The following is a 16,330-nucleotide window of genomic DNA, read 5'->3' as shown; positions in this document are numbered from 1 at the left end:
ACACACAAATTGACTTCCTGCTTTTATAATAGGAAGATAAAGCCAAATTCTCTAATGAAAACATATCCACATCCAAGACTGTTGGGTGAATATTTCTGTTAAGTGGAACATAAGGTCATGGCAGTGTCCCGGATGTTGACAGCATTCCTTCATTTAAGTGCTGATTTCTTTTTTTTCTCTTCAATCTTAAGTGCGCAGTGGTCTGGTCTGCTGAAAAGCCAGTAACTGCTGTAACAGCATATGACTGTGATAATTACTTCTTGGGTAGCATAAGAGGACTGTTTTTGGCTGGAATCACAGTAGATAATTAGCTAAGAAGATTTTCGTTATTGAAATGCTGAGTAGCCACTGGGGCAACTGTCTGCACTTGTTAAAGTGCCATGGAATAAACTGACTGCCAGTGAATAGGATGTGTATCGTGGCTGAAAAATGCCTCCTACACAAGAGCACACTGCAGTTACAGCTGGATTTGCTTGCTACATACCCCATATACTTTTCTTAGCAGGCCTGTGGTGGTTACCTGATGGATGTCAGGGATTCCTATGCTGATCCTACTTAGTTTTATGAAATGTGCTGAAATCAAAACTTAGCATGCTTTATGTATAACTTCTGATCTTCTTTTGCTATTCTGCTAATAATACGTCCCCACTAAATGAAGAAGGTGGCTCTGCTGACTTCTGAGAGGTGCCAGAAAGGTACTAAATCCCCTCCTAAAGGTTTACTTACTACATATTTTTTTTATAATTATTGAATCGTTTTTTCAAATGTGTTATATTCACTGAACAATGACTGGTGCTTTATATCATTTGCAGTATTTGACAGTTTAAAAAAAACAACTTTAAATTCAGATACCTAACTCAATTTGTAAATGACGATTTCATTTTTTAGGGAAGGAGGAAAACTGGTTTGCATTGGAGTGATACTGAGCTCCTTGCATCTTTCTTGTGCTGCATGTGTGATACAACCCAGCCACCTGCTGGCTACCTGGTACACACAAGTTGCAGACATATTTCTTAACAGTTGAGGTATTTGGTGCTGTGGGGAGCTTAGATCAAGAGGGATGCCACAACTGTACATCTGGAGTTCATTCAGAGCAGCTCTTGCAAACCAGGAGGTTTGTGGTCTGAAGATGTGGTTCCAAGTCAGGAAGCTAACTTTCCTGGAGGAGGAAATTCAGCTGATTGCTCTTATGTTTCAAGATACCTTGGTGGACTCTAGCCTTGATGAAAGTTTTTGAATACACAACCCAAAAAATCTTTGCTAAAAACTTATTACTGTCTTTTCTTAACCAAATGTTACTTGTATTGGAATTGATTTTGTTCTGAGGCTCCCAGCCTGGTGGTAGTCATTAAGTTGTTCTCCATGAACAAAGCATAGAACTTAAGCTAAGGATCACAGTGTAACTTAAATGTTTCAGAAATTAAACTGAGCAAATGGTGTATGTACTGCTAGAGGGTTTGAGTCAGATTCTTTATGCATTGTGTTCTTCCTCGGGTAAGTACCTGTATTCATCACAATGGGATGGTTTAGCAGGCCAGAATATGCTTCTGAATTTGTCTCTGCCCTTTCAAGATATTTAGATAAATGGGAACAAAGACAAAAACATGGGGAATGTGTAAATTCTCTAAAAACTGCAGGAAACTTTTTGTTTAGATGAGACTTACCATGAAGGTAATGAAATATTCTTCACCAATAGATGTATGACATAAATGGATGTGTGGGGATTGTTGTTCATGTAATTTTATAGAAAAGTTATGCAGTAATAGAAGTTTCAGAAGATGGTAACAAAGGATCAATCCTCATTCCTGATATTACAAAGAAAATACCTTAAGTGTAAGCTGTAAACTCTTCAGCTGTTCAGGTGTGTAGCAGGGACTCTGTGTTTTATCTGTTGGAAAACAATGGAGGAGATGAGTGAAATCATAATATGACTACTTTTGTTAATGAATAATTCTAGTGTCTGTCCCATAATAAAGAGTAACTGAACCTTTGGAAAAAAAGCAGATTAAGACATTCAGGGTAGTATTATAATGATAAAACGTATGAGACTAGATGTAGTACTTGAAGGGGAGAATTTTTTCATACTTTGTAAAACCTTTCCATGAGCTTTCTTGATCTCGTATGTGATAGCCAGAAAATAATTACTTATGGAGCTCTGAACTTCAATGTGAAGTGACTGACCAGGTGCATAACACATACTAATGCAGGACGTAAGGCTTGCCATATCTGTGAGGATTTAGATACTAGCATTTATGTTATTACATGCATATGAGAAGTGTCATGGCCTAGAACAGTATATATTGGTTAGTTAAAAATCCATTAGTGGATTTTTATTTCTGAGACCAGTTTAACTCAATATTTACTTACTAACGGATGCTGAAGACAGTTACAAAAACACAGTTGTATTTTTCTTTGCTAGGCTAATATTTGGAGGACATCGAGTGTTGCTATTTGGGTCAGATACTAGAGGGTATTCCTGGAGCATGCTTCTGGAGTATGCTGGGCAGGGGATTCGGGGATGAAGAACACCAGCAAAGTGTGAATACAGGTTTAGAATTACTGGGAAAGCATTTCAGACTCATTCCTAGTAATATTAGGTTTTGTGTATTGCAAGAAGTTGAAAATACCAAAATAATTCAGCTTTAAATTAAGTTTCGGCCAGAGGTTTTGGTCAACAGCCTCCCTGTCTGGTCTAAACAGTGGGTTACAAAATTGTCAGTCGGCTGACAGGAGGCCTGACAAATCTTCACAGGCCTCAGATGAGGCCTGGAAGTGAATAATACTGATAGTATGTGAGAGCTTAGAGCAAAGATCTTCCTAAAGACAAGGAAGTCTTTTGACAAGCTTAATTTACTTGAATTTGCATGGTGGTTTTTCTTTTTTAACCCATCACTTGCTTGTTTTTGTGGCTTGGTTTAGAACTTTCTTGTTGCTTAAGTAATGTACCCGTGAGTGTGCAAGTGGCAGAGGCCAGGGGAGAACGACAATAGCTCACCCATTATATGAGGAGGATGCACACTGATATTTTTACTTACGACAGAGTGTACTGCGTATGCTGGGCAGGATGAGTTGAACCCATCTCTTTCCTCTGCTCCTCTCTTCCCTTGGTTGTTTCCTCTTAGGCCCCTGTTTCAGAACAGGGTTAGTCAAGGTATAGTTTCCAGTGCTGGAATAAGTCTAAGCAGCACTGTGCTCACCTTCAGAGGGCAGCACAGCTTGGCAAAATGGTCAGAGGTGCTTTTTCATTACTTCCTCAGTGGGTTTTTCTGTCAGTGCTGCAGGAAAAGAGCTCCTCACAACAGCTCTAGCAGACATTGAAGTCTAGTGACCTACTAAAATGTTGGCACCAACAACTTAGTTTCAAAGTTGCCATACCTCATGGCTTCTTTCTCTGCAAATTATTAATCTTTTCCCATCTTCCCTGTGGTAATTAGTGTGATCCTACACTGTAAACAGAGTTGCTTTTCTTTGCTCTCTCCCTCCCCATGATGCATATCTCTTACAGCCATTCCCTCTAAATAGGGTCACCTCCACTGTTTGAAGAACTCTATCCTCTGTTAAGAAGTCTGTCAGGACCAGATGTATTCATAAATGGACACTTTGCACCATTTTCTATCCCTCTTAAATGAACCAAAGGCAAAATGTCCATTTTCTCTCAAGATGATCTGTAAAGTCTCTACATAGGATTGACACTGCTGTCAGCAAGCAGAGGCCAAACTCCTACTGAGATTAATTTCAATCTCCCTTTTTTCTTTATATCAGCTGTTCCACAAAGAACTGGTGCAGACCACAAGAAAGGTTGTGCCATAGACCAAGTTTGGGAATTGAGTACATTAGAGAAACAACTTGTACCGGTACAATTTATAAAATAGTCAAATTCCCCAATAGTAAAATATCAATGTCAAAGATACAGATAGTAAGACTAGATACAGTGACTAAATACATCCTGAATTAGTTCCATTGTAGTTTTTAGAAAATTAATGTAGTGAATATTGCTTCCATTATTTAACTACTTTGACTCTCATGGATGAAAACCTGGAATAGTAGTTAGTAAGGAGTTGTCCAGGCTTTTATGCTAAATATTAATATGAAATTATTACTCCTACTTATTTTTGTTTTTTGTATTATTTTCCATGCACAAAGATTTTAAATCCTCAGTTAACCCTGGGTTGCATTCTTCCCCTTCTCTCATTTTCCTCTCGTGTTGAAAGAAAGGTTCTTGGCCAAAGAGACTGTCTGCCACTTTCCATAACATGACTTAAAAAGAAGCAATTCCACAAACTGGTTGTTTCAAATTCTATTTAACCTGAAAATGCATCATTTTCTGGTTGATGTGAGGAATTTGAGGAGAGGTTGCCTACAGAACTGCCAACAGCCACTGCACATGTTCAATGTGTTTCCAGACAGTGCTGCAGGACTTTGGCTGTATTTGCTGTTTTCTATTATTAAGCAGTGAGGGATTGTATAGGTCCCTTAATGAATACAGATAGGAATATGTATTTAGTTGGTGCCACAAGATGGCATGACAAAGCTAGACAGGTTTGCTAAGAAATAAGAGAAGAAAATGACTAAAAACCAATTTCTGATTTCAATTGCACCTTTTTATCTCTGTAGTCTCAAATGGATTGCAGTTGTATTTCTGTCTAGTCAAGACATATTGAAAAAGCAAGCCAAATAACTGGGGATTTGATCAGGTTTATGTGCTTTACCAGCTTTTTGGTCACGTATAAGTATGTAAAAGATTTAATAATGAAAGTCTTACTAAACATGCTTTGAGTTAACTCACTATATAAATTTATCTCTAAGGTAAGGGGACTTAAAACCCAGATGTAGCTCTCTACCTTATCCAGGATATGCTATTTACTTTATACGAAGAGCAACTTAAATTCTATGAATCAGATATCAGCCCAATGGTATAGAGGTTTTATCTTTTTTAATTACTGAAATCAAAGGGCTATCATAAAGAGTCTATGTAAGTAGTAATACAAGTCTGGCTTACTCATCACATCGCAGTGAACATGTATTGCTCTGAATTTTGGATTGGTATAAAGCACACTGTGCTTAGGGAGAGAGCAAAATGGAGGATGTAGTCTACCTTTTGTAATTCTCTCTTCCATTGGAGAAGAAACTTATATTTTGCTGCCTTAAACTAGTAGCCCCTTGCAAATTGGTTTTGAACAGGGAAGTTCTTTCCTATATATTTATCAATCCCCTCCCAGGAAATTTATCTGCAGTTGGTCTTTTTCCTCTTGAATATTACAATTCCCTCGGTTAATATAAAGAAGGGATCTTACATGGAAGTTATTTTTGTATATTGTGCATGCAGAGATATGATTGCTACTTAGTTAAGACTAAAGTTAGGTTCCTGATTTTTGTATGTAGACTTATGATATGGCATTAATCTTGTATGTTTTATCTTTAGCTCATTAAATTTACAATTTCTTCTTTAGTCTTCAGTTAAAGCATACTGAAAGTTATCAGGCTTTGAATGCAGAGAGGCCTCAGTTCATTCAGTAGTTTTAAAAGTAAAGTCCATTGCATGAGCTAGTTGAAGCTGCGTATTTCAATTTATTTTTTGGCCATATGAATGTAATTAGTATTCTACTTTTCCCTGTTACAGTCAGTCCTTGTCACTTGTTCTGAGGAGCACGGAATAAATAAAATAAATATGTAAAAACACCCACCACTCTGTTATTGTGGGGCATGAAATACAGGAGGGAATTACCTGCTCGTAGGTTTGCTGGCTCTTTTAAAAGTGGCCACATGTGAAGAAAACAATACTGACATTTATTGAAATTCTTATTGCTGTGATTTGATTTTCTGTAGCCTGCCTGTAGAAAGCCAAATTTGTCTCTGTATAATGTTTCAGCTACTGAATCCTGAAACCAAAGTAATAAATTAATGTCTCTACATAAAACCTTGCATGGTAGTATGAAGCAGTGTAACTTTGTCTACTTTAATCTCTTGGTTACAGTTACAGCCCTAAAAGCCTTCAGAGGTCATGTGTTGAGTGAGTTTAAGCATATTAAGATACGGATGCAATATAACTGAGTTCATGATCCTTACTTGATCAAAAACCTATCTATGGCAGCAGAATCTTTATTTGCCTGGAGGCTACAACTAAAGGCCCAGACACCTAGAACTAATGCAACACCAAACAGTTTCAAATTTTTACACAGGTTTTGAGCTGGTGTTTTTACCCACTTATAAGACTTTTTTACAGCCTTGGTGCAGAGTGGCTGGAAAACTGTGTAGAGGAAAAGAATCTGGGGGTGATGGATGCTCGCTTGAACATGAGCTGGCAGTGGGCCCAGGTGGCCAAGAAGGCCAACGGCATCCTGGCTTGTATCAGGAATAGTGCAGCCAGCAGGACCAGGGAGGTGATCGAGCCCTGTACTCAGCTCTGGTGAGGCCGCACCTCGAGTGCTGTGTTCAGTTTTGGGCCCCTCACTACAGGAAGGACATCGAGGCCCTGGAGCGTGTCCAGAGAAGGGCTACGAAGCTGGTGAAGGGCCTGGAACACAAGTCCTGTGAGGAGCGGCTGAGGGAGCTGGGGTTGTTTAGTCTGGAGAAGAGGAGGCTCAGGGGACACCTTATTGCTCTCTACAGCTACCTGAAAGGAAGGTGTGGGGAGCTGGGGGTCGGCCTCTTCTCACGGGTAACTAGGGATAGGGCTAGAGGGAATGGCCATGTTTACCAGTGTGCAGACCAAGTGCTCATGTCATTTCACATTAACTGTTATTCTCTTCCTGTTCCCTGTGCTAGCAGATGGTCATTACAATTACAGGGGAAGCTAATGCTTCACTTATTAATCTGTTTTCCAAAGACAAGGTTGTTTTTTCAATGTTTCCACCTACTCTGAACAGGCCAGGACCTTCATATAGCTGATCATGCCTACTGGGCCAGCAATTTTCTTTGGAGCTAGCCTTCCAGCCATGTTGATGGTTACTTTTGTACTCTGAAATACTAAGTTGTGTGCAGAAATTTCCATTTTGAACACAAACTTATAAAGACTTTATTGGTTACTTAAAGACAAAATTATTATGCAGTTTGCAATTATATAAAGGATTGTGCCCCACTTAGAGCTGAGGTTCTAGAGGTAAACGTTAGAAACAGTACTCAGCATATACATGAAACAGGTAAATAATATCCAGAAATAAACACAACGTTAACAGTGTGTAATTACAGTGGCTACCTGGCAAAAGGCTGTTGCACAGTAGAAATAATTAATGAATAAAGAGTTAGTGGAATTGAGAGCTCAATAAATGTTGAATCCTTGTACATAAAGAAACATCAGGTATTTGCTGCAGATTATTGATAGTCGTCCTCTGGGAAGATGAAGAAGAGGTTTTTTTTTTGTGGTGTTTTTTTTTTTGAGATCACACAGGTTCTGGACAGAAGCTATGCCATCCCGAAAGCTTGCAGAAAGGTACCCATTACCTCCAAACATTTAAAGCTTCCTAGCCCTGACAAGTGGTCACACATCTTTCACTAACAAAAATGGCACCAAACTAGGTATTTGAAAAATTGCCTTTATGTCACCTAAAGATATTACTCATTTCTCTTCCTTCTCCTCATTTAAAAGCTGCATTATAAGTTTTCTGGGTAATGTCTGGAAGGGGTTGCTTTTGTTTAAATAGCTTAATCCTTTTTCTATTAATAGATGTCTCCAAACAAATGTTATCTGACCTTCTACTCCATGACAGAACTGGGTAAACTCAGCTGTTCACAAGAATGCCTTTCGGTGCCTAGAAGTATTTTATTAATGCATCTCTGAAAAGCAAGACTTTAGGGAAGACATAGCTTTTCATGTACATGTGCATAAGGAATGACTGGACCAGTCAACACTGAAGTTGTTATATCAAGGTTTTGTCAGCCTTAACAGCAAACACAGGGCAACCCATGGAAAGAGATAAGACACCCATTCACGCTAAAAGTCACAAGTTTCTTCCAGTAATATTTCTATTTCTCATCCAATTTCAAAAGAAGATTTCTTCTGCCTACAGTTAAGTTTGTCTCGGTTATTTCCTAGTGACTAATGCTGTTCTGAATCGCCAGAAGAAGAAAAAAAAGAAAGAAATTACGAATCAGGTTCTCTGGGATTGTTTTCACAGGAAATGCAGAACCTCTGTGACAGTTACTAAGAACAAGACAGGAGCCTCAACTTTCTGTGTCAAAATCCAGCTCATTCATGAGCAAAGTATTTGTCAATTGCTACAGGAATGATCATGCAAATGATAGGTTGTCTTTCATGGAGAAGCATATTTGCCAAAGAAAAGTATGCTTTGAGTTGGGTTGTGGCGAATAAAGAAAAGGAAAGGATGGTCAGCATTGAAATCCTCTTCCATAACCATGCAGAGCATAGCAATGCCAGCAGTGGCAGCTGCAGCTTCCGTGCCTTCCTCATTCACTTCTACAAAAGCCTTGTGGACAATTTTAGAGAGGAAAAGGTCACGTGCCCCTGACATTCCTGACAAGTCAGCCTTGGCACTCTCAAATAAATCCAGCAAACCCATAGCAACTAAATCTGATTTAAGGTCATAGCTTTCTTCTAGCTTAAATTTTGGCAAGTGCACATGAACATCAGTTGAATATAGATGCTCTGGACACGTCCATTCCTGGAGCTTCTCTAAGGTGAGATGCTTTTCCAGCTAGAATTAAAAACACAGAAATCACTACATATTGCCAGGGTAGAAATACATCACTTTCAGTAGCATTTAGAGGGCTTTATATAGTGCTATACAACTACAAACTAACTATACAAAAATGACCATACCCTTATTTTTGATAGCTCCACATAGATCAAATGAATGCTAATAAAATTAAGTGGAGTCAGTGCAATTTTTAGTTGATAAAGTAAAACAAATGTTTGCTTCTTGCTGCTACGCGGAGAAGGGAAAAGCATGCACTGATGGCAACTAAAACTAATCATTCTTCCTGTTTAATATGAGTGGAATTACATAGATAAAAATCAGTAACAAAACTAATCATCAGAGAGATTGAAGATGCTGATTTGTTACTGGTTATTTAATGGAAAACAGTCTAACTACCATAAGGCTAAGAAAATAAAGATTTTCAAAGGTAGCAAGAGAAGGGTTCTGTCAGAACAAAACAAAAAATAAAGCAAAGCATGTTAATTCTGTTTTCATAATCTCCCTCATGGTTCTGTTCAGCAAGCTAAAGGACACGGGAACACAAGCTACAAAAACAGGCCACAATTTCTCTCCCTGATTCAGTGTGTGTGTGTGTTCCTTATTGCAGTGTTAGCAGAGCATTATCTAAAAAAATATGCTTGATAGATTTGGGACTCTAAGAACTCATTAAGGGTTCATTAAGGCTTTAATTCTGAATGGCTGAACTTATCCATTAAATAACTTTAGCTTAGCTTATATGGGTCACCTTTTGCAGTCCAGTGGAGTCATCTTCAATATCATCAGGTAACAGGATGATCATACTAAGTTCTCTTCCCTCATAAGGCAGCTCCAAAACACGGATCTTCATGTCAGAGATGTACCCAAAACGAAATTTCTTTTTCTGGTACATCATTTTCACTGTTTTTCTTTCATTCTGGATAGTTAAAAGTTACAGAAAACGTTAAAATACTAATTTAAAGATCTGATAGGATACAGACAAGAATTGCATGCTTGCAAAACCCCCTCCCTCCTCCACTATATCAGGCAATTATAAAACAACCTTCATCAGACTCCTGGCTGCATGTTTAATAACATGTTTTTCTAAAGATATAATGAATTTTTATAATACTTGGTTTTCCTTTGTTTTTTATGCCACAGTCATTGCAGAAACTGGAAAAAAAAAAAAAATTTCTTCAAGTTGCTGTACCTTGCTCTAGCAGCAAAAATGACTGGGGAGAGTGTTAAAAGTCAAAGAAGATCAACCCTGTTCAGCATAAATCAGATAACTGTATATAGCATCTTGTAGAGCTGTTAACATAAGCAGAACATATAACAAGAAAATGGGGCTCAAACAATATGTGCAATCACTTTAATACTGTTTACCTGTCATCACAAAGAGGTACAGTCCACAGCAGCCTGTGGACAGAATGCCAGGCACAGTCAGGGTCCTCGTCTACACATAAGAATCACCTCTGATATTATTCCAATAAGTGATAGAACAAAGAGCTTGCTGAATACAGAAAAATGCTAAAATCCATAAAGAACCTCTTTCGGGTAAACTGAAAACAATCACTATTTGCATTCTTTTATTATTTTACTTGTAAGTAAATCTTCAATTTAAGACCTATATTTTTTGACCTTGTCATTAGATATATAATACTAAAATGCATCTGTTTTACCTTATTCAATCGAAATGGCATCTCAACGGTGTTGGCTTCTTCAAATTTCTCTGCCCAATTTCCTTTGAAATAAATAGCATTCACCAAAACAAGCTTGGTCATGCCATCAACTGAGCCTTCAGACAGCAGGTTAGGGATTTTACCTTCAGAGGGGACAACAAAAGGAAAGTCACAACAAAACCTCGTAATACACTGATTGTATACGAATCATCCATAAAATTACTGATGCTATAGAAATATTACAAATATAAAACCCTACCCCATTCCCATGATAAAAATGGTGTATTTCAGCACCTGTTGCTTTACTTCACACCATGCTTGTTACTAGTACACACTACTATAACTTTTGATATACCATAACTTGATGAAAATGTAATATTTTAGCTTAAACCGTCACATATGACTCATTATCTCTCGTGATTTGATTCTAGCTACCTAGATGAAAAGAACCCGAGGCAACCCAAACCACAGAGAGCTCCAGCACATTGCTTCAGAGTCAAATTGTTCTGCTGTATCTGCAGTCAACTCTGCAAGAACTAGAAAATACCCAGATTTAGCCTTATTGGACTTAGAAATATGTAAGATATGGACCAGGGTGTCATTTTAGTCAAATTTAGACAAATTCGCCAATTCATTATTACAAATTTATGTTTATACAACTATCCTGAACCTACCATTGGCCTGAACACAAAAAATTGAAATGACTTTGGATTTACGTAACTGTTGAAATGTCTTGCTTAGGTATTCTCTGGTTCTGTCAATGAATCAACTGAATACCCTGGGGCAAAATTAATTTACTCCATAGGCAGCAGGAAATAAAGTCTATTCCTGCTCCTAAAGTATGAAAAAAAAAGTCTGTTACTTTATTAATGAAAATAGTTTACCTTCAGTTTTCTCTTCTACCCACTGGTTAATTTCCTTCCGGGCTTCATCACATGCCTGAAGAAAATCAACTGTAGCCAGATCAGCTCCATATAATTTCTGAATATTAGTCAGGAAATCCTAGATTTTGGAATGATAAGGACAGCTTTTATTGTATGTAGATAAGAAAACATCTCTTTATGATATAGACAACATGCAAGTCAAACGTTATCACCCGCTCTGAGGTGGGGCTCTGACAGTGCACTGTCTGGGTTTTTTTCTTTGTTTTTTATTGCCATTTCCGATTGAAACACCACTGAGTAAGCCTCATAATACATCTGCCACGTGTACATCTGTAGTGCTTACTACAGGTGTTCCAGTATTCATCTGTCATTCTCTTGAAACAGCCTCAAGCATGGCTAGGAAAAAAAAAAATAAATCCCAGAAAGGGATAAAAACAGCAATACCTGGATATACACAAAGAGGCGTGTTGTTTAGACACACAGGGAATCCCAGATAAACGTTTTCAAAAATATTTTAAATAATGTGGTTCTCCTGACCAATTAAAATCCTAAAAAGCTGGTAACAACAGACATAGGAGAGGGATGTTATTATAGTTAGTGTAAACAACCTAGACAGCTTGCTTTTTGCCTTGAGCCCAAAAGCAGCAGATGTCAACAAACAAACAAAAGGCTTTGCTGCATAACATCCTGTAGGTGCATCCTTCAGATTGTGCAGATGCCGAAAGATATGGAAATACATACACATATATGCAACACTTTCGTTGACTGCCCAGTAACTTTTAGAAATATGCCAAAAAATATTTTTACCTCAAATTCTCAAATGGCTACATTTTCAGTAAATTTTCTTACTTACTAAAGCAGAAAGTTACAGGTTTTACATTTGGACTTACTTACTCTAGTGGTATTTTTGCCAAGGGGCATTCTGAAAAGACAGGAAAGCAGCTGATGGCTGAGTTTCAAAGTCTCCCACCAGGTTCCATGACACAGTTATGATCTGCATAAACGTACCGGCAAAAAGCTGTAGGACTTCTCTCCAAAAAGCCGATTGGCAATCCGTAGGAGATAGAAAGCATCCCTTCTGTTTATATCTGTGGTCAGAGTCCGAAATCTGGAGTGAATGTCTTCAACTTCATCAAAATGAAGTGTCTGAAATAAAAGACATGAACTGCTGCTAATACTGTCTCTAAGCAATATGCAATGTATCTGTACAGTCTGTCTGGTTTGTTAAATTGGAGAAAGAAAGCAAAAGAAGCTGGAAGCTGCTTAGGAGACTTCTGTAGACTCCAAAGAATGAATGAAACCATTGCCTAGGGGCTATGTTGGCCATGCCAGTCACTTGTGTTAAGCTACTGCTTTATATTTAGCCCCGAACGAAGCTGTTGACTGTAATCCGGAGTCCTACTCAAGTGATGTCTGCATATTTCCCCTCCCTGGGCCACTGGGTGATAGGTCTTATTCCAAATGGGAAATTGAAAAGAAAAATGATGCCACAAAGACACTTTAGGTTTCTTGCCTCTGTCTTCGGCCATAGGGAGCTTGAGTTTTTGGTTTTCAAAAGATATAATGAAAACTAGGGCAGGGTTTATATGAGCACTTAAGGAAGATGAGGTCTGGAGAAAGCTTAGAACGATTATTTTTGATGGTTTCATGAAAATATAAGCACTTTCATATAATAACTATCATCTTAAAATTAAATGCAGTTATATTTTATATTATATATATAACATATACACACACACTTGCATATATGTGTGTGTACACACATACAGACACCCCATACACAAGTATATGCCATATTATACATCAGTACCTCCTTTCCCAGAGGGAAGCTGGCTAGCCAAGTCTTACAATAGGATAGCAAGAGCTACCAGACCTCACAGACAGCAAAGACTAGAACAAAGCAGGGACATCTCACCTGCACTTAAATCAAGTATTTCTCAGTAGGGAAGACTGCTGTGTAACAGCTACTGAATCCAAAGCAAAGCCCTTATTTTACCTCACTGGGTTTTGGGTCAGGCCTTGCTGCCCACATGAATTCAATCTGTGTTGCACATACAGATAGATGAGCAAGACTAGCACAGAGACAAATTACAATAGGATTAGGACCACAAAAGCAAATTTCTATATGCTTGTAAACCGCCCTTCGTGCTTATCAGTCACTGTCTCCTTAATTAGCTGTGTTTTGATAAATAAAGCATTATGCTATGGGAACATGCATTACTGAAGGTTAGTGTGCTGAAACACACACAAGCTTCTTTTGCGTTATTTCTGATCTCAGTAGATTTATCCTGGGTGGGGCTGACAGTTGAATCATAAGAAATATATGTTCAAAGTCTGTTTGTACAAGTAGTGATTCAATTTTACTGTCTTATTCAGTAAGCACAGCACTGGTTAATAGTATAAAACAGTTCTTCCTAAAGTTCAGAATACAAAGGTGAAATTAATCATAAGCAAATACGTTACAAGGACTGCAGTGACAATTCTCATACACCCATTTGCACTAGCAGATGTTTGCCTAACAAAGAGAAAAACAGCAGCAACTGAATCCCTTTTGTGCAGGAGACCCCAGGGGAAGTTGGCACACTCCTACCTACACCAGCTTTTGTAATTTGCACTCAGAGTTGTGAAACCACCAGCTCTAGAAGACCAGCTTAAAATGCAGAAGCTACTTGCCCCAGCTTTCATGGGGCAGGCTGTTGAACGTGGAAGGGATGATGAGCTGGGTCTGCAGCAAAACCCGAGGTGAACATGCCAGACCATTGTCTTTTGAACCCTTCTACCTACCCTACGGTATGAGTAGGCACGTGGGCTCAGCTCCTCACAGATATCTGGGTGCCTAGCTGCTACTACGATATTGATGTTTAGGTAGCATCACCATGCATTATCATAGTTGTCATGCTTGAAATATAAAACTATATTATTATTTCTTACTTACAAAATACACTTGGTATTACTAAGCGTGCTGTTAGTAGCCATGTATTACAAAGCAGTAGTTCTTTGTGGAGATGTCTCATGAAAACTAGTAAGGACTTGCTGCTGGAACTCCAATCAATTTAAATGGTGACTGATAAATTAGTGCAATTAGTTTACTACCTCAACAATTAACTTAAGTGAAATTAAGTGAGAGATGGGGATGATAGCAAAGATGGAAAGACAGCGCTGGAGAAGGACAGGCAGATAGCAGAAAGAGACCCCATGAGTGTGACAAAAATTTTGCCCCTTGATCATAAAAATAATGCCCTCCTTTAATTTTTCCTGCCTCTAAAATTTAATGACTTTTAATGTTAATAAAATATAAAACAAGAGAGAAAATGTTGCTAACCTTCAGCACCTGTGCCTCTGTATTACCTTTGGCCCCTAAAAGGACCATAGCCAGAGCTGCAGAAACACTGACAGGAGAGAAGAAAACATTTCCTGTTGGGTTGGTCTCATTAACCCTTCTGAAGAGATCAAGTGCAAATCTGCTGTTCGCATTACTCAGGTTCTCCATGGCTGTAGCTGAAAAATAAAGCATTCAGTAAGGGCTCCAGGAAGCACTCCTGAAGGAACTAACGCGACTCGGTGAGTCACAAAGGCTGGATTCATCTGGGTGCATCTCGGTACAGAACCAGCAAGAAGTTCACTCTCAATTCACCTTAATAAAAAAAAGAAATGGAATCTGTCATGTTGAAAAAGCATTTTTTCTCCCCCACGTACATTTGCACATCCCACCCTTCCTCAGCACGCTAACTTTAAAGACACCGTTTAACAACCCAAGAAGCTGCATGCCTCGGTAGCACAAACCACGCTGCAAAAAGGTGCCAAGCCCACCGGAGGCATACTCACGCTGACCTCCCGGGACGTGTACGGCACCACTGCTTTCACCAGCCTGCTCTGCCGAGGCCAAGCTCGCACCAGGGCACAGAAGCACCTGAGCAGGCCCACGAGTGCAGGCAGGGAGCCCGGGGCTGCTGTTAGCTGCTGGGGCTGTGCCCGCTGCTGAGAGCAGGAGCAACCCACAGAACAGGTGCAGCGCCAGGGCGGGCACTGCACGGCCGGAGCAGTGATTCGTTTTAGCTACATCCCCACCAGGAGCCCTTGGGAAGCGGGGTGAAAGGTGTGAGGGCTGGGTCAGGCATGGAAACGTACTCAAAGGCTGGCGGTGGTACTGGTTAGTACCGTAAAACCTTCCTGCTGGAGCAGGAAGACTTTTTCTCTTTGCTTGCAGGGGGGATTTTAGGTTTGGTGGTTTCTAGCTTCTCTCTTCTATAAGGTGTCACTTCACCATGGACATTTTGTGCTCCTTCCCCCCCACAACCAAGGCAGCAGCCCAGCAGTACCACTGCACTACCGCCCAGATCCAGCTACGTGGAGAAGCTCGCGCTGAAATCAGGGGATTTCCAGCCCAGGCTTTCTGTAGAAATTCTAAAAAAAACCATTGCTTCAGCTGCCAGGCAATCGTGATTTTTTTTTTAGAAAAAGCCTAGATAAAAGACAGAAGGAAAAGCGTACTTTTACTTTCACTTACAGCACCACACCACGATCGATCATGCTTCAGTGGCGCCGGCTGTCTGCAGCCCCCCAGCAGCACTCTGCGGGGCGTGCAGGGGGAAGCAAAAATTCCTCTTTTCCTTCCGTTATGGCCCCATTCCTGCAGAAACCACACTGGGGCAGGGGCTGACCCATCCCCCTCCAGCTGCTTGCCCACCTACCTGCACCGAGCTGTGCGGAAGCCCCGCTGCGGTCCAGCAGCCTCGGGGCGGGGAGAGCCAAGGCCAGGGGTGTGAGCAGCGACGTGCAGCCCACGCCTGCTGGTGGCTGCTTCCCTGACACCAAATGATGGCTTCATCCTCATCACCTGGTGTGGCTGATGCACCGCGCCCACCCTGACAAGCAAGCGCCCTTTGGATGCACTCCAAGGTACAGGCAGCGCTGGCCTCCTGGCCAGAAATGAGTGCTTGGCTTCAGAGCCCCTGCCCTAAAGGCTCTTTATAATGAATCCTAAGACGGACCCCAAACTTGGCAGTAATCCCAGTCAGCACCTAGGGTTTGCAGCATTTGGCAAAGCCCATGGTAAGGAATGAATTCCTATTGTTAGGTGAAAGCTGGTTGCCCTCCGTCAAGAAGTAGTTGTTTTCTTCTTGTTACAGGTGTT

At 40.0% G+C, this 16,330-nt stretch overlaps 1 protein-coding gene across 5 annotated transcripts; it reads right to left on the bottom strand.

Moving 5' to 3' along the window:
* Window positions 1-6,996: 6,996 nt before the first annotated feature.
* LOC121065270 (leukocyte elastase inhibitor-like) lies at window positions 6,997-16,021 on the bottom strand. Of its 5 annotated transcripts, none has more exons than XM_040547986.1 (7): window positions 15,888-16,021; window positions 14,519-14,694; window positions 12,205-12,342; window positions 11,197-11,314; window positions 10,313-10,455; window positions 9,400-9,567; window positions 6,997-8,651 (listed from the first exon to the last, which is right to left on the bottom strand). In XM_040547986.1, exons 2-7 carry the CDS (start codon window positions 14,684-14,686, stop codon window positions 8,250-8,252), a joined length of 1,137 nt encoding a protein of 378 aa, XP_040403920.1. In that variant the 5' UTR covers window positions 14,687-14,694; window positions 15,888-16,021; the 3' UTR covers window positions 6,997-8,249. The 5 variants fall into 5 exon arrangements, with proteins under 5 accessions (XP_040403920.1, XP_040403924.1, XP_040403921.1 ...); XM_040547990.1 differs by lacking the exon at window positions 15,888-16,021 and adding an exon at window positions 15,704-15,741; XM_040547987.1 differs by lacking the exon at window positions 15,888-16,021 and adding an exon at window positions 15,028-15,550.
* Window positions 16,022-16,330: the final 309 nt, after the last annotated feature.

Source organism: Cygnus olor, chromosome 2, assembly GCF_009769625.2.
Source record: "Cygnus olor isolate bCygOlo1 chromosome 2, bCygOlo1.pri.v2, whole genome shotgun sequence".
In the NCBI taxonomy this organism is placed as follows: Eukaryota; Metazoa; Chordata; class Aves; order Anseriformes; family Anatidae; genus Cygnus; species Cygnus olor.
Note: the sequence above shows the minus strand (reverse complement) of the source record. Positions and strands in the feature narration are given on the sequence as shown.

What these genes read in the sequence shown, in the direction of transcription:
- LOC121065270 (XM_040547986.1), bottom strand. Translation starts at nt 14,686, where the DNA reads ATGGAGAACCTGAGTAATGCGAACAGCAGATTTGCACTTGATCTCTTC. An exon ending in AGTCCTACAGCTTTTTGCCG is followed by an intron (nt 11,315 to 12,204) that starts GTACGTTTATGC and finishes TCCAAAATCTAG; the next exon opens with GATTTCCTGACTAATATTCA. An exon ending in TGCCATTTCGATTGAATAAG is followed by an intron (nt 9,568 to 10,312) that starts GTAAAACAGATG and finishes TTAACTATCCAG; the next exon opens with AATGAAAGAAAAACAGTGAA.